Source organism: Apis laboriosa, unplaced genomic scaffold (assembly GCF_014066325.1).
Source record: "Apis laboriosa isolate Shangri-la unplaced genomic scaffold, ASM1406632v1 scaffold39_cov144, whole genome shotgun sequence".
Classification (NCBI taxonomy): domain Eukaryota; kingdom Metazoa; phylum Arthropoda; class Insecta; order Hymenoptera; family Apidae; genus Apis; species Apis laboriosa.
In genome coordinates, this window is record NW_025223140.1 from 1,603,691 (window position 1) to 1,626,392 (window position 22,702).

Sequence of the window (22,702 nt, forward strand, 5' to 3'; positions counted from 1 at the left end):
TATTATTTTATCATTTATCACTTATACAATTTTATACTTTATAGGATAGGATTTTATACGGTATAGGATATTTCAATATATCAGATTTACTTTAAAACTGAAACTTCCACTCTATTTTTTTAAAATGATTTTGCAAAATATCAAATATCAAATTTACAAAAAATATTAAAAAAAAAACATTCTTTTACAAATAGTTTATGATTAAATTCAAATGGTAGAGTTTGTGTAAGATAAAATAATATTTGTACTTATTATATTACAACAAAAATACAAATTACAATTCAGCCTCAAACGTGAAACTCGCTATCTTATTGGCGTATAACTCGCGACCATGGTAAATAGGTTAGCATCCAGGAAGCGTTGATGTGTTCGATAACCGCACCATGTGACAATTGTACATCAACATTGGTGACTCGAAGATGCTGTTGTAAGATAAAAGAAACGTCACCTGTACCTACTAGTGATTCGCCTGTTGTTATCAGTCGTTAACCTCGATCCGTCTTTTCGTTTTGTCCGCAACGAGAGTCGTAAATAATCCTAGTGCACGCAAAGACGCGTCTAGCAGTAAAAAGTATAAAGGCTTTGAATTGTTCTTCATGATGAGATTTTTGTTGTAAGATCAGTGAAATCGAAGTTGAATGTGAGTGATTATTGGAGAATGGAAATTGACATAATTGTTGATAAATATTCGTAGAATTAAAATGTAATTATTAATGAATATTCATAGAATCGCAAATAGAAATGCAGTTAGATGAACAATGTTGTTCGTAGAATCGAAATTGAGATACAATATTTGAAATTTTTACCAGAGGATCCATAAAATTGAAATTGAAGTGCAATGTTAACAATTATCGATAAATATTCGTAGAATTCAAATCGAAATGTGATATTTATGATTTTTATATATAGGATTGATAAAATTGAATTTAAAATACAATATTTGAGATTGCCATGGGAATCGAAATTGAATGAAATATTGTTAATAAATACATAATTTATGTTTGTAATTAATAATAAGAGGACATTGATTGAAGTAATTTCTATTCGAAAGATAGAATGATAAAATTTTCTTGATTTCTCATACATTTGGAATTGATCAGGTTAGGTTAGATTAAATTAAATTTCAATGTTGTTTTGTGTATTAAAATTTTAAGATCATTCTATTAAAAAATAATATAAAAATTATCAATAATCTTCAAAGTATGAATAAATTCTAGTTTCGTATATTCGAAAAATATATAATACAGAATTTTTGTAAATACAATTCAGCGTTTAGCTATAAAATATATATATAACACAAATATCAAGTAGTATATGTAAACCATATCCTCTGTAAAACTTTTAAGACACTTTTAAAACTAGAATTTATTCATACTTTAAAAATTATTGATAATTTTTATATTATTTTAATAAAACGATCTTAAAATTTTAATACACAAAACAACATTGAAATTTAACTTAATCTAACCTAATCTGATCAATTCCAAATATATGAGAAATCAAGAAAATTCTATCGTTCCTTTTATGATAGAAAGATAAAATGATAGATATAATAAAGTAAGAAAGCATTTTGCGAAACATATGTAGATTCTATTCTACAGACAATTCCAAATGATTGTTATGACTTAAAATTGGATACGTGATAGATTACATTTACATTTATATGTTTCTCTGCATTTCTACTGCATTCGACAGAAATTTTAGATTAATTGTCATGAGAATGTAAATGAAACTTTCTCGTTAAATTCACATTCTTTTAACTTTTTCTTTTTTTTCTTTCGAATTTGTAAAATTTCTTGCACCATTCTTTTTTTGCTATTAAAAAATAAAAAAAATAAGCAGTTGAAAGTTTAGATATTATCATAGTATACGTAAATAGCGTACATATAATAAGTCTTCTAAATATCTTCTTTATTGATATGATACGATTACAAAAGTTGCAAAAGTTTTAACGTATTACATTCATTCGCTGACCTAAATACAGTTAAAATAATGTTTGCGTTGATATATCGATCCATGCCTTGATATATCGATCCCAGGTAAAAAACATAATTAAAATTAACGTATCCTCGTGTTATAATTAATTAGATAATTCCACTCCATCATTGATGTTTTAATACGATAAATAAAAAATTCATAATTGCTTCTAAGCAATGGAGTTTCTAATAAAATTTCCACACATCATTTGAATTTATTTTCAGACGATTACAAACGTCTAAGTCTAAAACTGTTGCTCGAAATTCATAGAGAAGAATCTTCTTAAAATATGAAACTCTGCCAAGATCCGCTTATTATCTCCTATAATCCATTTATTAGAGATGTCAAAATTTGAATTTCTTTTTTTTTCATTTTAATTTTATCAACTTCAACTGTTGATTTCTCAATTTGGTTCAATTAAGTTCAATCATTGATTGAATATATTATAATATATTATTTTTAGAAGATGATTATATTTATATTTAGAAACTTTGTAAACAAAATAACTATTTGATTTACTAATTATTATATTGAAATTATGAAAAATAATTTTATTTATATTAAAAGATAATAATTGTAATTATACTAAATTCATCTTTATTTATTATATTGAAATTACAGAAAATATTAGATAAAGATACTAAAATATAAAAAAAGATGAGAGCTGACTGGAATCAAATTATTATCTAATTTATCTAGACAGACAAAAACTTGAATTTTTTGCAGCTAGTTGATTGTTTGAATTGGTTGAACTTATTTAAGTCATTGACAAATTCCTATTCTTTAAGTATCAGGCTTGAAATAGCTACCGCCTACATTTTAATCATTTAACAAATTTTATCTTCCACTATTTATAAAAAAAGCTGTTCTAAAATCGAAAAAATTAATTGAAACATTATATGGAAAATTCTATCTTCGAAAATTTTACCTGTCAATTGTACAATTAATTGAATTAATTGAATTAAGCAATCTGGAATCTTATTAAGCAATTATTCGTAATTGAACGATGATTATATGACCATATGTGAGCTGATTGGATTCCATTGTTTTTTGATCTAATAATTTTTAATTAAAGTGTTGCTCTTGATGATAATTGGATAAAAATTTGCAAAAATTAAAAAAAAAAATATTCGAATCTCGATATTTTAAAGAAGATATTTTTAGTTTGAAAAACATTTGAATATTTAATTCTTTAGATATTTGAAACAGAAGATGTATCTCAGTTCAAAACTATTGCTAGTCTCTAAGACTAAATGTGATGATTGACCTACTTAGAGAGTCAAGGAAATGATTAATCAGAGAAATATTCGTATTCATGAAGATAATGATCTTAAATACAGAGAAATATTCTGTATAAGTTGCGAGAATTTTTATTAAAATTTACAAGAAAGTGAAATTGTGAAGACAAATTTTTGAAATAAATAAACATTTATTTTCTTGAGTGATAAAATATCTTGCAAATAAGTTTTCTCTTTTAAATAATAATTATAATATAATAGTTAGTAACAATATGTAAGAAATAAATATTTAAATAAATTACAAGAAAATAATAATATTTTGTTAATATATCTAAAACTAAGCAATTTCAATTCTATTTTTGATATTTATTAATTATATAATAAAATAAATATTTTATTTACATCGAATTCAAGTATAAATAGTCACAAATATTTATTTATATTTTAAACGTTAAATGAAATAATTATTTTTTTATTTTTAATTTAATTTTATTCTAGTATTTTATTTGTTTTAATTTATTTTTCCAATTTTTTGAAAAAATAATTAACTAACAATCTTAAGTAACTTTTTAGAAAAGAATGTACAATGACTTATTGTTAGATAAAAAACTTAAAAAAGTCTACTTAAAATTTTAATCCAACTTATGAAATAGTAGTTATTTTAATTTGATTAACAACATTAATATTCAAGGTTTTATTCAGCATTCTTTCATTTACTTAAGTGATAAAGATGATCTCACATGAGATCATAATTATAATGGCATTTAATTAATATTTTAAATTATAATTTTAAATTAATAATTCATGTATATAAAACAGTCGAACCTTTATTTAAACCATCATTCTTTTCTAATAATATCAATTTATTTCAAATTAGATATATTGTATTTAAAATAAAAATAACAAATAAATAAAAAATATAATTAATTCAAATAAAATAAGTTTGTGAATACGTTTGTGAATAAATTCAAAATGAGAAATAATTTACTATCAAATGATGTATTCATTCATCTATTATTTAATATAATAGATAAAGAATAATTCATTATCTTTCAAAATTATTTGAAATTAAATAAAAGAAGAAAATTACTACAAGTAAAATAAAATTATTATCCAAATAATTATCATTATCACAAATTATTTATAATAGATCCAATTCATTTATTTGTCTTCTGTTTTTACTTACAAATCAAAAATTATTTATAACAAATGTCAATAGCAAATACAATATTACTTAAAAAAAAATTAATTTAAAAAAAGCAAGCAGAAAAAATTACTAAAAGTAAACAAAAAATATTATTCTAATAATTATTTATAAAGATCAACAATTTCAACTTTTAATTTTTTTTTAATTTATTTATTCTTTTATTTATATATCGAAAGTCATTCATATTAAATAAATATAATAATAAAGTCATTCATATAACAATAATATTAACAATAATCTTCAATAAAATAAAACAATAGAAGAAATTACTATAAATATATACATACAAATTAAAAATATCATCTAAATAATTATATAACAAATCCATAAATTATTTATTCATCGAAAATCATTTGTAACAAATAATAATAACAATTTTCCAAACGCGTTATTACTCGAATAAAAATTCCTCGAATTCGAAAATTAATATTCAAAGAAAGCAAAGTATGGAAAAAAGTTATTACAAACAAATTATTTACAAACTTCGATTCTAATAACCCAATTCATTTGTTCATTCCTCGATTTTATTTCTAAATCTATATTTATACTATTATATTATTAGATATTAACAGCAACTCGAGTTATCCAATGGCCACTAGTTCAGGGTTAAGTTCCTCCTCAGATAGTGGAAAATGGCGAAGCCTTCCTCACGCAGATATATCCACGTAGAATGCTACGAAATCTTGTTAATGGGTGTGACAAGTCGTCACGAAGGTATCGCTAATTTTTTTTTTTTTTCTCCCTTCTTCTTTGATGACGCGTGCACTCATTAACAAGTTAACTTAACCGTATTACACGATGTGCATATACACGTGTGTATATAGAGTCGAACATGCTCACCGGGTCGGATCAATAACTTCAGGAATGGGCACTTGGGTAAGAGTTGTACAGACACGCTGTGTATGACCCGTTTCTCGGTTTCTCTAGAAAATGGGGACGGAAGACTTTGATGTAGGGGCCGATCATCCTCCAAAAGATGTGTTTTAATGGACTTGGGCGGATTTGAAGTTATGTTATGTGTTGTCCATTGTTGGAATTAATTTTTATCTTGGTTCTTTTAATTGATTTTAAATAAAAAAGTGGATAAATGAATTTTATGAAAAATATAATGGATTCAATATCGAATTTGAAAAGAGAAATTATTTTGTTGTTTTAAATAATAAATAAACAATAGATAAAATTTTGTTTATTTATTTATTCAAAATAATTTGATTGATTTTTAACGGAAAATGAACAATGGATAAAATTTTTGATGATCGTGGAATGTTTGTTTTTGAATAAAGTTTATATAAATATAAATAATTTATATAAAATTAATTATCTCAATATTTTGAATTAACAAAGAAAAGAATATTAAATCATTAAACTAAATAAAGTAGTAAGCGTAGAAATATTTGAAATTAGATTGATTGAAGTACTTGAAACAATGTGTTATTTTTTTTATAATTCTTTGAAATAATTAAATGAAATAATTATTTTAATAATTTGAAATAATGTTTCAAATAAGTTTATATATATCTGTTTGTATAAGCTTTAACATTAGAATTATAAAATAATTTACATATTGTTATATCAAAACACAAAACATATATTATAATAATAGATAATTCATCATAAAAATTAAAAAAAAAAATTTGCTTAATTTAAAAAGAAATCTAGTTTATTCTAGATCTATTTAAAATTTTATAAGAGTATAATTTACCATAAGGTGAAAGAAGGAATTGTTATGAGAATCAGGGCAATCATGAATGAAGTAATTAAATATGTAAGTAGGTTAAGTTAGGTAAAAGTTTAACTGGACTTGAATTTAAAAGGAATATTTTAGTAAATAAAGGAAATTAACATATAATGTGAATTACACGTCTATTAATGCAATCAAATAAAAATAAAAATAAACTTAATTATATGTATTTTTTTTTTCATTGTTTCTTATGGAAATCGTTATGAAAAAGATATTAAACAAATATTATTTAGAAGCTCATTAATTACTTTTTTTATTAAAAGAATAAATTTATAAATTAATATATACTCAATGATTTATTTAGATATATTTTCTTATATCATTTTAAAAAATATGAAATTAGTATTTTATTTAATGTTGTAATGAAGAGAATATGATTTTTTATTAAAATGAAGAATATTAGAAGAAAAATTAAAATTTTTTATGGACAAAAGATGACAATGATTAAAATATTTTCATGTTTGTCTAGTATTTATTATTAAAATTTCTTATTAAAGTTTTACGATTTAATTTTATTTCCTATCTATTGGAATTGATTTAATGTCAATAGTAATGATAAACTAAAATCAATAAAGAATATTTCTTATATAATAATAAATTCTTAAAATAATGAATTATATTACAATATTAAAATAATTTCATTTATAAAAAAATATCAAATTTATTTTCAAATGTATATCATTAAATTTTTATATTTTTAAATCATTTTATTTATTATTAATTTAAATTAAACAAAATTCTTTGCTTTAAAATTGTGTTAAAGACATTTCTACGATTATTATTTTATCAGAATTATTAAAAAAAACTACCATTCATAAAATTTCTTAAATCGATTGATACAAAATTTCCTTTTCGATATCGTCATTAATCTTGATCACATTTTTTTTTAATTAAAACGAAAGAATTGTTTTCTAATAAAAACAAAAAATAAAAAAAGAAAGTATTAAAAAAAAATATAGTTGCTGTTAATCGACAAAGTTAACCTACAAATCGCAAAAGATTAATTACTATACGATTAAATGAGTTGTTTTCGAAAGGTGTAGTTATTTCTGACCATCAGATAGCTCGATCACGTGTTCACCGAAATGAAGTTCACACGAAATTCTGTCTTCTATAGATTTCAGAAAATTCGAAGAGAGGTCGTGTAAAATAAATTGAAGGCGTAAAAGAAAGTGTAGGCGATATTCTCTTGAAAGAGAGCGTATATTCGTGAGTTTAAAAACGAAAAAAAAAAAAAAAAAAAAAAAGGAAAGGTCAGTAGATGTTTTAAACGATAAATATGTCTGGAGGTTACCAGAAGGTTAGAGATTATATTAGTGATGTAAGAAACGAGCGACCACGATACATTGCCCTCATATTTTAATCAAATGGAAACGTTACATTAATTTGGACACGTTATATTAAACTGAGAAAAAATTCAGACGTTCAGTCTGATCTTTTATTTAACTTTTACCGAGAAATTTAATTTGTGGTAATTGATAATGGAGATTTGTTAAAACAAATTTTTCTAATAAATATGTTAGAATAATTTTTAAACAATATAACTATTTTATTCGATATATGATATCGACGTGTCATTAATCTGAAAAGAAAAATGAAATAATTGATGAATATGATTATCTTTTAATATATTAATATTTTGTTTACAATATTACGATAACGATATTTCCATTGTATTATCATCATATGGTAATATCTCTTTGTGAATGATAAAATTTATTTAAAAAATTATTTTGTTAACATTACTAATTTACTAATTTTTAATTATAGAAATTGATTAATTGAATTAAAATTCGTTTCTTAAAATATGATTTTTACATTCGTGACCAAAATAGATTTTTATAATAGAATCGCTTATGAGTTAGAAAAGAAATAAACATTTTGACACACGAGAGATGTATGATCTTAAAGGAAGTATTCCATTAAGGTAATCGGTCAAACAGGGACTCTACGTTACTTCAATTTAATCTTTCACACGAAATCGTTATGGTTTCGTGATATCTACATAAATGTATTTACTCAAGGTTAACCATTGCCCCTTATTGCCATGTAGAAATGTGATTCTTCAGTCTTTCACGGATAGAATGGTTGCGTGCATTCCATCCCTCTACAAACTTTTTCACCTTTTTCTTTTTTTTTTTTCTCTTTGTTTTTTGTTTTGTTCTCCAATGAAACTTTCACGCCTGAAAAATTAGTTAGTTAGCAATTTCTAACATTTGAAAGTAATTTCATGTTTTGCAATTAACGACCTGGTATTTATCTTTTTATTACGTTTGGAATTTTACGAATAAACGAGTAATTATTTTATAAAAAAAAATATTTTATGGTATTTGCGTTTATTTTATATAACGTTAATTAGTTTCTAGTATTATAAACAATTTTTTTTTATTATTAATTACTGCCAATTTATAATTTTACAAATATGCGAATAATTATTTTGTAAATAATGATATTTCATGGAGTTTGTTATATTTAGATACGGTGAGACAGGTACATGATAATTCTATTTGATAAAAATAAGAGTAAATTAAATTTTTTATTAGAAAATTTAAGAAAATTTAGGAAATTGAATTTTTGAAATTTATCAATGCATTTATTAGTCTATATTTATAATGCAATGTTTATAAAATTAATTTTCTACATCATAACATTATAGTTTTATATTAGTAGTTTTATTAATTTATATATTATAAATTATTATTATAATTATTATTATAAATTATTATAATTTATATATTTTAGGCAATTATTAAAAGAGATTCTTGCAACATGATTCAAATATTTTATCAAAATGAAATACGAACTAAATAAAATCGTCAATACAAATAAAATTGCATGCACAATGTTAATAAACGTATTTTCTTTTATCATTGTGCATATTGATTATTATATATAATAGCTTTAAAAATATAAAAAAGATAGAAAATATATCGTGTTACGCATATTTTTCATAAAATTAAATATAAATTACATTAGAAGAAAAAACGTATTCATAATAAAAGTTATAATTATAAAAAAAAGTAATAATAATTCAATTTATCATATATTCAAGCCATTATTCGCATTATTGCTTTCCATTAATAAAGACTACAAACAAAGAATCAAAATTCATTTATAATCAACACATTGAAATTCACAATAATAATAGTGGCACTAATAAAATACACGAAATATAAGTTGAGGCTAAAATGCTATATAATCACGTTATCAGTTAGCAAATAGTATGTATTAGGCATGATTATAACGTTGTAATTTCCAATTGAACAGTTGTTGCACGCACTATACGTAAGTATCAACAGATAGAAATAGCAATCGAGCACCTAATTATCGTTGAATTATTCACAGGAACTATAGTAGTTTGAATTTTCAACAACTTGATCTTTCAACACGCTGAAATTGATATCTAATATGTACATATTTACATATGATTTCTGTAAACGTATCAAATGTACGAGTATTTTCCAAAAGTGCTTAATACACTATTATTGCGTATCATACATAAACTATTGTCACGAATAAACTAGAATCCTATGCTGTACTAAATCCTTAATAATTTAACATAAATAAATAAGTAAATAATCGATAAAAATATTTTTTTTTATCTTTTTTTATAAGAAATATGAAATATTTTTTTCAATCAAAATTTAAACATAATCGAAAATTTGTTTGAATGATTTATTTATCGATAAGCAATCTTTAAATTGCGAATTTTTATGCAAATACGTTAAATATGTTTCGTGCATTTGAAAATGAATATTATAAATGAAGTAATAATGAATACAGAATGTTCAAAAAACATAAAAAATTATTCTTTGATATAATCTTCAAAATAAAGCAAAAATTGGAAATTAAAAAATTGTGTTTTAGTTTTTAAGAATTAAAAATCGATTGAAATATTTCTAAGTACTAAATCTTCCTTTAAGAATGTAGGGCAACTCAAACAATGAAAAACACAGCGATCCTCAATTTCACGAAAACACAAATTTACACAGATATAACTTATTCTAAGTTTTCGATATCATAATCTTGTTCTCTATAACTTTTAAGACTATTGTAATCACGCAAAATAACTAATGAAACTTAAATTTTTCACGAAAAAAAGAGAAGAAATAAAAAATTTCATCCTCAAAATCTACCCAAGAAATACAAGAAATTTATCAATGAAATTACTTTTTGTTTCATTCCAATAACTCAATTGGTTACCGAGATATAAAGATTCAAAGTGTCCATAACGCTCAAGACAGTGCGGAAGTTATGAATGGACCCACTGACTTATATTTTTTTTCCTTATATTACGTACTTCACATTTAAGAATTGTGTCTGTCATTTGTCTGGGCCTTGGGATTGGTCAGTGACCAGGTGCAAACGAGAGGGCGTCAAATCAGTGACGAGAACGGAGATAGTAAACGATTAAAAATTATCCTTTTTTTTACACGATGATATCTCGGGAACCGGAAGTCGTATCGAGATAAAAAAAAATGCGTTTTAAAGGAGAAGGTTCTGCGCTTCCAATGATCATTCACTCGTTGACTGGATGTTATTATGTTCGAAGTTATAGCGGTTCAAAGTTTTTGCTAATTTTAATAAGCAGTTTGATCAGATTTAGGTTAAGAATTACTGTTTTCTTTAGAAGATGATATCTCGGGAACCAGAAGTCATATCAATATAAATGAAAATGTATTTTAAAGAATAAGATTCCACGCTTCTAACTGGATCTCATTCGTTGAAAAGAAGTTATCTTTGGAGTTATAGCATTTCACAGTTTTTCCTAATTTTAACAGTTTAATCGAATTTTAAGATAAATTATGAGATGAATGTAATTATCTGTGGAAAAATATTGCTTGTAACGATTTTGTTAATGGTATGTTGAAGCAAATTAGATTATTTATTTCATTTCATCGATTCCAACTTAATTATGTTGAAGAATTATGAGTTCTGTAATAAAAGATCTTCAAATTGTAATGTTCTTTCTAGTCTATTATTGACTTTGAAGATTATTATATTCTTTGAGTTGTCCTACATTTGTTCTTGAAGAAAAGTTTTGTTTGTCTATAGATATTATATTCTTATCAACTTTTAATTGTCAATAACTAAAAAAGTAGTTTTTTTGAATTTTTAATAATACTTACAGCTGAACATCCTGTATTTACTTATCATTTATTTAATCAAATTAATTAAAAATCAATATATCTGAACAAAAATTATTCATTGTTCTAAATAATAAACAAATTAATGTTCTTTTGTAATTCTTTCTAATCTAATTATTGAATTTGAAGATTATTGTATTCTTTGAGCTGTCCTACATTTGTTCTTGAAGAAAAGTTTTGTTTGCTTATAGATATTATATTCTTATCAACTTTTAATTGTCAATAATTAAAAATGTAGTTTTTTTGAATTTTTAATAATACCTACAGCTGAACATCCTGTATTTATTTATCACTTATTTAATCAAATTAGTTAAAAATCAATATATCTGAACAAAAATTATTCATTAAGTAATAAACAAATTAATGTTCTTTTGTAATTCTTTTTAATCTGTTATTGACTTTGAAGATTATTGTTATTTCTTTGAGCTGTCCTACATTTGTTCCTGAAAAAAAAATTTGTTAGCCTATAAATATTATATTTTTATCTTTTAATTATCTAACTTTTAATTATCAATAACTAAAAAAGTAGTTTTTTTTTTAATTTTTAAACATTTATTTATTTATTTTGAACAGTCTGTATTTACTTATTACTTATTTAATTAAAAATCAATATATCTGAATAAAAATTATTCATTGCTCAAATAATAAACAAATATCAAAATTATATTTTATATAATAATACATGAAAATTAAACATTTATATTACACAAATTATTAACGTAAAATAAAAACGCACATTCAAATTTTAAATGAATCGAACGAAGGAAATCTCGATACAATCTTCCAAAGTTTTGGAAGAATGCCGAAGCTCTAAAGCCAATTACCAAAACCGCTGGAAAAGTAGTTCCATTAATAAATGGTTTCATTTATTAAGCAAGCTTCCTTCAAGCATCGTATGCATTCGAACGTGATGAATCACGCATCAAGAGTAGCGTCTTTCATTCAATATTTATTCACATTTTAGACACAACGTAGATTATGATTTAAAATTATCGGCACTCACGTAGAGTTGTATGATCTTTTTGATGATGGCAATGACTACCAGTGATACGCAACAGGTTTATGGAGAGAGATATCCTCTTGTCAGAAGTGACGAGAATCATCTGGTCTGCTTAAACTCTAATAATATGAACGAAGTGAAAATGGATTCGCAAGAAATCACGAGCAACGCGGCCGAATCTCCCTCGAACCGCGAATTGAATGTGGTAAGCTATAATTTCACAAATCATCGTTTAAAGGTTTGTCGAAATCCTTTAAATCCATCACGGTTGATAGCAGATATATTTCCGATAAATCCAATAAATTCTTCTGTTTTTCTGTCATCAATAAAATTGTTAAATTAATACATATTCCTTTTTCTTTTTAGTTTTCATCATTTTATACTTATTCTTTTTCTAAAATATTTTATTAAAAGAAAAAATTTTCAAAGGTTATATTAAATTTATTATGATTTAATAAATAATTAATAATTTTTGTCAAAAATAGTATTTCGTCATTGGAAAAATTTAATTGAAATATAATATACAAAATATATATACATATAAAGTATTTAATTATTTCAATATATTTAAAATATATTTGTCATTAAAAATAATCGTTATATTATACAAAAGTATTCTTCATTAAACATTTTAAAAGAAATTCAATATCTTAATTTCTTATCAAAAATCTGTAATATATTTTCAAAATTAAAATAAAATACTCGCTATTTTATCTATTTATATTTATACATATTATTTTCATTCGAAATTATACCAAAAAAATATTCTTCATTAAACATTGACAAAATTAAAATAAAATACTCGTTATTTTATCTATTTATATTTATACATATTATTTTCTTTCGAATCTTTATTTATTCATCTATTTATTTTTCACAACTTTGGTGGCGAAAATACGAATTAATATAAACGTCCAATGGTGATCTATTCACCCCTGCACGAGAGATCGAGTTTGTCCCACGTTTTATTATCACGAAAAAAAAAAAAAGAAAAAAGAAATCTCGTGCACTCGCTCATGCAAACAGTCTCTATATAAATTTCCCCTAATGTTTTCACTGAGAATGAGAATATTCGACGAAGGAAACGAGGAGGGTAAACAGCCGAAGCTGTTCCTGAACGGATGGTTGGCGCTACTGCTTTAGGTCACGCCAATCTAAAATACCTCGATGGATCGCGATGGATGTCGATGGTATACTATAATCATTCGTGGTATAATCCCATAAAGGGAGGGAAAGCCGGTACGTGGCAGGTACGATAAATATATACCGAATCTTCGAAACGTCACCGTTTTGTATTATGGGCTCTGATCGATGTTCTCAGGGCCAATATCGACTTATCAGAATTTGAGAGAACCAGTAGCAGGTTCCAACTTTCCATTCGGTCTTCTTTTTTTTTTTTTCTTCTGTTTGAATTGATCGTCGATACGGTGGTACGAGTAAAAATATTAAATTATCGTCGAAAATTATTATTCGGCAGAAAGGGAATATTGGAATTGTAGAGGAGAATTGTAGAGAATTGATTGTAAATTTTAATTAAGCGACGAACGAATTGTTCGAACGATCGATTCGAGATAAGAATATTTCCGATCGAAGTTATTGAAAAATATTTTTAATGGAGGTATTAATTAATGCATTGAAAATAGAAGATTATACATGGAAAATTGACAAGAAATTGTTGGATGAAAGATTTTTTTGAGTAATAAGAATATGAAAATTATTGAAAAATATAATAGAATTGTGGAAAATTAAAAATTAATAATAAAATAGTGAAAAATTATTGGATTGACGAAATTATTGAATTAAAAATTAGAAATAAAAAATAGGATTATAGAAAATTAATTATAAATTTTAAAATTTAATTATTTGAATGATCAGAATGATGTTCCTTTACATTATAAATCAACAAATTTCTTAAATACATATGTATTAGATTTTTTCTTTTCTATTTAAATTAACTTTATTTCAAGTCGTTTAAATTAAATAGAAATCAATTAAAGGAATGTTATTTATTTTAATAATATATAGATAACGTATGAAGATTTGTATATCTATTAAATTAAATTTTGCCATTCTTATAATATATCGTTATCATGTAATACATATCGAATTTTCACCAGACAATAAAAATATTTAATATATTATAAAATATTTAATCCACGTGATCCTGCATCGAATAATCCTCCAACTTCTATCAAATATCTAATCGTGACGATAATTTCGCCGATCGCGGATATTCGTGATCAAAATTATTATTCCGTAGGTAAAGCCAAATCCGCCATTACCGACCGTCTATCGGGCGAGACCGCAAGGTCCACCTGGATTACCAAGGCACCCTGTAAATAATGGTCCCATAGGACAGCCACGACCGGGCCACGGACAGCCTCAAATCCGTTTCGACAATCGATCCCCAACAGGGCCGAACAATCCCGGTCAGTTCGTACAGCTGAGACCGTACGGCCCTCCAAGGCCACCCGTAGCTCCTTATCCTCAGAAGCCGGTTCAAGGTCAACATCCGCCCAACATCGTACCGAGCCCACGTTTCCCACAAGCATCGCAATTGCAACGCAGTCCAGGCCCGCCAAGACCACCACCTCCCCATCCTGGAAATTATCGAGCGCAAAAATTCCAGGGCAACCTGCAACGACCTCAACAACCGAGACCGGAATATCCCCAGCAACGAAACCAGGACTCGCAACTGGCCGTCGCGAGATCGCGGTGTGAAATCGTGCAGAGACAGTTGCAACGAAATGAGTCGTTGTTGAACATAGGCTTCCAACAGAACTTGGAACAGGGGAGGGAAGAGAGGAAACAACAACAGGTGGCGCGCGTAATAGTCGACAAAATGGCGGACGTGGACAACTCGAAGAAGTTGCAACAGTTCGAGACCGCTGTTTCGAAGGAGAAGGGCGAATTGAGGGAGAATGAGAACGACGACGACGACGACGTTGTGATGGATGGGAGGTCGCCTCGTGCTAACGGGGATGTTTCTGGCCGAGACGATTTGATCGAGCCCAAATTGTTGAAGAGCGATGTTCAGGCGGCGAAGAGGCCGGAAACTGCGACGATGAACGGGAAAATGGCCTCGGACAAACCGGACGTGGTTGGTCTGAGCGAGAAACCTATTAAAGATTCGAACGTGACCGAAAGTGACAACAGATTGTCCGCGAAATTGGACGAAGAAACGCATAAAAGATCGCTGGATAAAGAGGACGTTGATAATCAGATGGATGAACCGGAAAGGAAGTTGCTGAAAGATCAAAACGAGAAGGAGAACTCGAATAAGGAAAATGACGCGAAACAGATCGATGTGAATTCTTCGTCTGCTCCAATCGATAAGGATCGAATCGAAAAAGAGAATTCGATTAAGAAGAGTGACACGAAATTGACGACCCAGGTTGATGTGAATTCTTCGTTCGCACTGGACGTCAAAGATCAGATCGAAAAAGAGAATTTAAAGAAGGAAAGTGGCACGAAAATGACGATACAAGCTGATATGCATTCTTCGTCCCTTTCATTTATCAAAGATCAAATCGAGAAAGAGAATTCGAATAAGAAGGATGACGCGAAAACGACGACACAGATTGACGCGAATTCTTTGTCCATCCCATCTGTCGAAGAAAATTCAAATAAGGAAATTAAAGACGCGAAACAAGCTGATATGCGTTCCATTCCAACTGTCGTGAAAGACAAAGTTAGTGCACCTACCGAAAAATCTGAAGAAAAGAAGTTGGAGCAGAGTTTAAACGCGATTTTACCGTCTCCAGAAAAATCGCGCACACCGACGAAACCAGGCGAGGATGGCAGTGAACAGATGCAAGCTTTAAGCCCCAAGTCAAGCCCTGACAAATCTCCAATGAAAGAGGAATTGAAGACGTCTTCCGATAAATCAAGTAATATACCTGTGGAAGTAAGTCAAAACGAGCGAGAAACGAAAAAACAGATGGAACAATCGAGAGAAGATGCACCGAATAAATCGACGAGAGTACAGAGCGGAGAAGAACTGAAGACGCCACGAAGCGATTCGCGCGCAGCTACGCCAAAGAACGAAGAAACGAAAGAAGATCGAAAAGAGATAGAGAAGGAGCGAGAGGGCAAGGAAAAAATCGATTCGAAACCAGAAATTAAATCGGAAGTGAAATCAGAAGATGCATCGAAGGGACAGGATAAAGATGAAGAGGAATTGAAAGTATCCAAGGACACGTCGATGGAAACGAGTCAGGACAAGGAAGAGGCAGAAACTAAAGAAGTGCCTAAGTCTTCGGGGAAATCGTTGGATCCTGATCATTCTCCGAAGGAGAAAGAATCGAGCGATCCATCTGCGAATTTGATTGAAGAAAATGTCTTGAAAAATTCTCATCCTGATAAACTCGAAGAATCTTTGGAACAGAAAAGTGTTACTGCGAGTCGTCCTGCTTCTGGAAAGGAAGCAAGCGAGACGAAACCTCCAGTATTATCAGAGGATCGAGAGAGGGTTGCGGAATCAGCAGAATTGTCGCCTCCAATGTCCCCGGAGGAAGGTACGAAGGGTTTCGACAATGGGCAGCAGAGGTCGTTGTCGATAAAATCTTCGCCGAGTCAAAGTCTTCAGTCGCCTGTCTCTCCAAAATCACCGAAATCACCCAAGTCTCCGAAATCGCCCAAATCGCCTACCGACGACAAGAAAGTGACGGAAGGAAAGGTGAAAACTGAGGAGGAAAAGGATGAGGATAAAACGACACCTGAAACGAAAAGTTTGTCGAAATCGGCCACGCCTAAACACGCGCCTACGTCTGATAAACAAGATAAGAAATCGAGAAAGAAGTCTTCTACGACACCAGGTTTTTATCCCTTTGACACGTTTGCAACTAGACTGAAAATTAAAAATTATTTGTTACGTTACATACAGTGAATCATAAAAGTCTTTGTATATTCGCCTAACCTCAAAATTCTAATTTTAATGAAAGTTTGCATGTTTATAAAGCATTATAGAGGGTGTTGATATATATTTGTGGTAATATGTTTGAAGATCGATTCTAGAGACCAAAATAAATATGAAAGTTGGTATATAAAAATATTGGCTGACACTTATTTTATTAAGTTACGAGCAATTTAAGTTTAGCGTTAGATGGAGCAAGACGTAAAGTAGAATGAAACGACGGTGTGATGGAGATAGATAATTCTAAGCTAATTTTCTGTCTTGCTTCATCTGGATATTTAAATTGTACACTTTTGGACTTATTTTCACTTTTAAAAGATATTTTCACGAATATAATAGATGATAAGAATGATAGATGATAAGGAAAGGATCTTATATATAGAAAAATTCTTTTTAAATACGAAGAGTGTCTTTAAAGGAATGATTAAAGTTGCAGCATTTTTTCATATTTTGAATAGAATTTTGCCTTGAGATATTTTTTATAATAGGATGGTAGAGTATTAAAATTTATTTCCATATTTAAAATTTTGCTCTATTTTATATTATTACGAAGTTATATTTAAAAGAAACGACTTCTTTAAAAAAAGAATTGATTTTATTCCTTCGAAATGATATTAATTGTTAAAAAAATATTGTTCCATATGCATATGTACAATCTATTATAATGCAATTTATAGTATAAAACTTTCATTAAAAATTGAATTTTCATTGCTTTGATAACGCATGTTAATTGAATTGGCAAAAAATGTACAAAAGTTCTTCTAGTTAAAGAAGATTGTCAAAGATTCTTTTAGTTTCAAATTTTTAAAGAATATATTTACAATCGATTATACAAAATCATATGTAATATATCTCGATGAAAAATAATTCTTTTTGTAAAAACCTTTGCATAGACTAAAAATATATGAAATATATGAAAAAAATTGATATGTTCTTCATTAAGAGTGCAATTTATTTTTCTTTAAAAAGATATTCGATGTTCTGAATGAATTATTGAATTATTGAATTAATGAATTATTATTTCAATTACTTCTGACATTTTCACAAGTTCATACAAATAAAAATCAATTTTGAATTGATTTTTTATAAATTTATATTTTCATGCAAATATCATAAAAAATATGTTATGAAGCATATGCATATTGAACATTAAAAATTCTAATAAATATGTTTGAAAAATACAAAAAATCATAATATATTTCACTTTATACCAAAAAATGATTCAATTGTATCATCAAAAAATAGAAAAGATTGAATTCACTACTTATTAAATAAAAATATATAAATTTTAAATCTGCATTAAACATCTTTTAAACGAATTACATACGAATTATATATAGGAATCTTTCTATAAAAAAAATTAATATTACAAAAATTGTATTCATTATTACAAAAGCATTAGAATATATCTTTAAATTTGTATTACTAGGTGCAAACGTGTTAGATAGATTTCAAGAGAAAATAAAAATTAAAAATGAACGTATTAAAAAAATATAGCAACATACGAGAAAATAAATTTGAAAAATCGAAAACTGAAATTAAAACTTGATTTTTTCATATAAAAATTTTTTAAACAACATTTTATATAAAAATTTTTTAACTGAGATTTTGCTTCACAAATGCATTATACATATATCGTATTATATTGATGCTTGTTTCAATGCAACAAAAGAATTATGTCATTTCCATTTCTGTTCTTGCAGAAGTAGAAAACGGCAGTGTAACAAACGAATCGATTCAATCCAATGCGGTAAATATTTTTATTTTTATATGCTTTTAACGTATATCTTAAAAAAAACAAAAAGATAGATAATTTTGTAAGATAATTTTCAATAATTTTCATAGGAACCAACGACAAATGGAGTTGGGGATTCACCGACGAAAAAATCGCCCTCTAAGACGAAGGAAGCCGATAAAAGATCGACAGCTGGATCACCTGTAAAATCGCCAAGTAAGTCCGTCAAATCGTTGCCAAGAACTCCAGATACTCCTTCGTCGACAACTGCTTTGGAGAAGAAAAGTAAGTAAAATCGAAACTTTCCTTGGAATTTTTTTTCAAATTTTTGTTTCATATGATTAGCTTTGTATTAAATATATTTTTATTTTAGATTTTACATGTGGAATTTAATCTGTTTATGTTTGAAAGAATTTTTGAAAAATTTGAGAGAATTAAAGTTAATAAAAGAGAATTAAAGTTAATAATCATATTTAATAAATTGTAATATTTACAAAAATATTAAAAATAATAGAAAATTGATTTTTCTCGAATTTTCAAATTTTTTAAAATTCTAAATAGGCTAAAAAATTTATAAAAAATTATTGAACAAATTATATATAATTTAGTTGTAGTACTGAATTTCTTTCATGTGATAGAAAATGTTAAGATGAAATTCAAATTTACAAAATTTATTAAATTTAAATTGCAAATAATATATTCTACATTATTATTTTGTCTTTACTTTAATATAATATTATTTTTTTCATAATAAGAATTTTTAGAAATTACACACGTACCTAATATTATTCAAAAAATTCTCATATTTCAAAAGATTTCACATTAATTTTTTGGGTTTCATATCAAAATTATTATATTATATATAATTATTGAATTCAAAAATAAAATTTTTTTTAAATATAAAATTTGTAATTTTTATTCTGTAAATTCTTAACATATATTAATTTTTGTTTAAAATAAATATCAAACAAATTAAAAATTTTGTTTCAGTTGTAAATTTCATTTCATTAGCATTTAAATGAAACTTATTTATGCAATTCTTATTCAAATATCAGGTAAGTGGAAAAGTATAATAACAAATAATGTTTAATAAAATAATTACATTTCCAATTAATAATCCAATTAATAATAATTAATTACAATTACTTAAATAGTTATTTAAATAAGTTTTTTTATTGTCATTTATTTCAGAGATGATATATTTTTATATACATACTTAAAATATCAAACTTATTATTATTAATTTAATACTTGACAAAGTACAGAAATTATCATAAATATATTTAAATATTTTAAAGTAAAAATAAATATTTACAGAATTATATAAATTATATATAATTATATATTTTTCTACATAAATATTATTTAATTTTTTTATTATATATATTATATATATTCAAGAATATTCAAAACAGATAAATTTAAATGTAAATCAAAATAATTATCTCATAATTATAAACAAATTATTATTTCTATGATATTGTCTATCATTCAAAAAATATTTAATACATTACCTATCCATAAGATTTTTATAAAAATCTATCCATTACTTTTATCACATTTATTAACTTGTTGCAGTTATAATTTTTTCTTAATTTTTATACAGAACTGCCTATGAACAAAATTCAAGTTGGATCGGCGCCTTCTCCAAATCTGAAAACAGTACGATCGAAAATCGGCTCGTTAGAAAACGCAAGTTACAAACCAGGTGGTGGAAAAGTGAAAATAGAGAATAGAAAGCTCGACTTCAGTAAAGCGCAACCGAAAATCGCCGCAAAAAATGAGAAATATACACCCAGTGGTGGCGATAAAAAGGTTAATTTTTTTAATCTTTTCAATTCGTTTATTAACTTTCTCATCATCTTTTTTAAATACTTTTTTAATGCAAGCAATAAAAATTAATTTCACTACTTTTTTAATATTTAATAAAATATCATAATTGATTTATTATTTAGAAAAATATTAGATGATTAAAAATTACCAAAGATAATTGGCTTTTCAATTTTAATAATATAGACTTTTTTTAAAAAACTTCATCATTAACATTTGATATTTCAATGAAGAAATCTCGAAAATTTTTTTTTAAATTTATTTTATAGAAATAAATAAAAATATGAAAAATTTTTTCAGTTCATTTAATGTTCAAAATTTAATATTCAGAGTTATATTAGGTTATGTTAGAGTTATATTAGGTTATGATTTGATTTAGATTATGTTAAATCTACTTAAATTTTTATAAATTATATATATATAAATATAATAATATATAAATATTATAATATTTAAAATTATATATATAATTTTTATAAATTATCTTTTTATAAACTTATTCTAGGAGAGAAATATGAATATTCAATGATTAAATTAAGCATTTAAAATCACTTAAATCAAAAAGTATTTTTTTTTTTTTATAAAATTAATTTAATATTCAAGCTCTTCTGATTAATTTTTTTTTTTAATGATTTTAAATGATTTTAAAAAAAGTTTCAAGAAAAAATTGGAACAATATTATCAATATTTGAAGAAATTATCAAACTAAACAATTATTAAATATTATAAACAATATAATATTAAAAAATAAATATAATATGTGTAACATAATTAAATTTTTTAGTAAGATTATTTTATAGTACAATATATATAATGAATAATAAATACTTTACTTTTCTTAAATTTAATTAAATTTAACTGATTTATAATTCTTAAAATAAAAATTTTATTCATTGATTCGAATACAATAAAATACGATAAAATAATTTAATAAATAAATAACATTATATGAAAATTATCTTTTGAAAATTACTTACAGATCGCCCAAATTAAACTTCAATGGAATGCAAAACCAAAAGTCGGATCATTGGAAAATGCAACGTACAAACCTGGTGGTGGCGACAAAAAAATAGAAACAGTGAAACTTGATTTCAAGGATAAAGCAAAACCGAAAGTAGGCTCAAAGGAAAATGCCAAACACATTCCTGGCGGTGGTAGCATTAAAGTAAGAATTATGTCTTTATAATAGAGATAAGAAATATATTTTTTTAATTGGGAATGCTGAATACTTTTAGAAATATAGAAAAATTCAGTGAATCTTTCCATCTGCGTTTGAAAAATAATTCGATTAATGTTTTTTTATCTTATTAGCTATTTATTTAATTTATAATAACGAAAATTATCTTATTCTAAATTATTTTAAGAATTTATTTCTAGTCATTATATATTTTAATTGAAAAATATAAATTTAGAGTACTTAAGATAAGCACTGAAAATATCTTTTTTTAAAAATTCAAAATAATAAAACCAATTAAATCAAATTAAATTGATAAGATTTCAAATTTTTTGTTTTTGCAATTAAAAAAAAATATCTATGTATTTTTCACAGAATTGAATAATATGAATAATATTGAATATATTAGTTTTTATTCAGATAGAGACAAGTATATGTATTCAATTATTTTCATAACAATACCTTAACTTTTGAGTATAATACACAATGTATAATACACATATTTAAATTCATTATAATTAGTAATTCTAATATTACTTGAACAAATAAGAAAACTCAAAATTGAAAATTAAGACTACAATTAAAAATAATTCTTTTCATAAATATCATAAGTATCCTCCATATTACATAATAATATTACATAATAATTAATAATTTTTATTAATTAATTTTCATAAATTCGTTGAAAAAAATAATTGTTTTAATCATGTGTTTATTTGTTTTTCATCTTCATAATTA

The 22,702-nt window shown here is 25.5% G+C and overlaps 1 protein-coding gene across 5 annotated transcripts in view; it reads left to right on the forward strand.

Moving 5' to 3' along the window:
- LOC122715615 (microtubule-associated protein 4) overlaps window positions 1-22,702 on the forward strand; it is a 70,092-nt gene that overhangs the window by 34,848 nt on the left and 12,542 nt on the right. For 3 of the 5 annotated variants that reach the window (XM_043937928.1, XM_043937923.1, XM_043937924.1), the window contains exons 2-7: window positions 12,369-12,515; window positions 14,571-17,127; window positions 18,929-18,975; window positions 19,071-19,245; window positions 20,567-20,775; window positions 21,770-21,955. In XM_043937928.1, coding sequence (XP_043793863.1) covers window positions 12,438-12,515; window positions 14,571-17,127; window positions 18,929-18,975; window positions 19,071-19,245; window positions 20,567-20,775; window positions 21,770-21,955 — 3,252 coding nt within the window. In that variant the 5' untranslated portion in view covers window positions 12,369-12,437. The remainder of the gene's footprint in view (window positions 1-12,368; window positions 12,516-14,570; window positions 17,128-18,928; window positions 18,976-19,070; window positions 19,246-20,566; window positions 20,776-21,769; window positions 21,956-22,702) is intronic. The other 2 variants (XM_043937927.1, XM_043937926.1) reach the window with 2 other exon arrangements.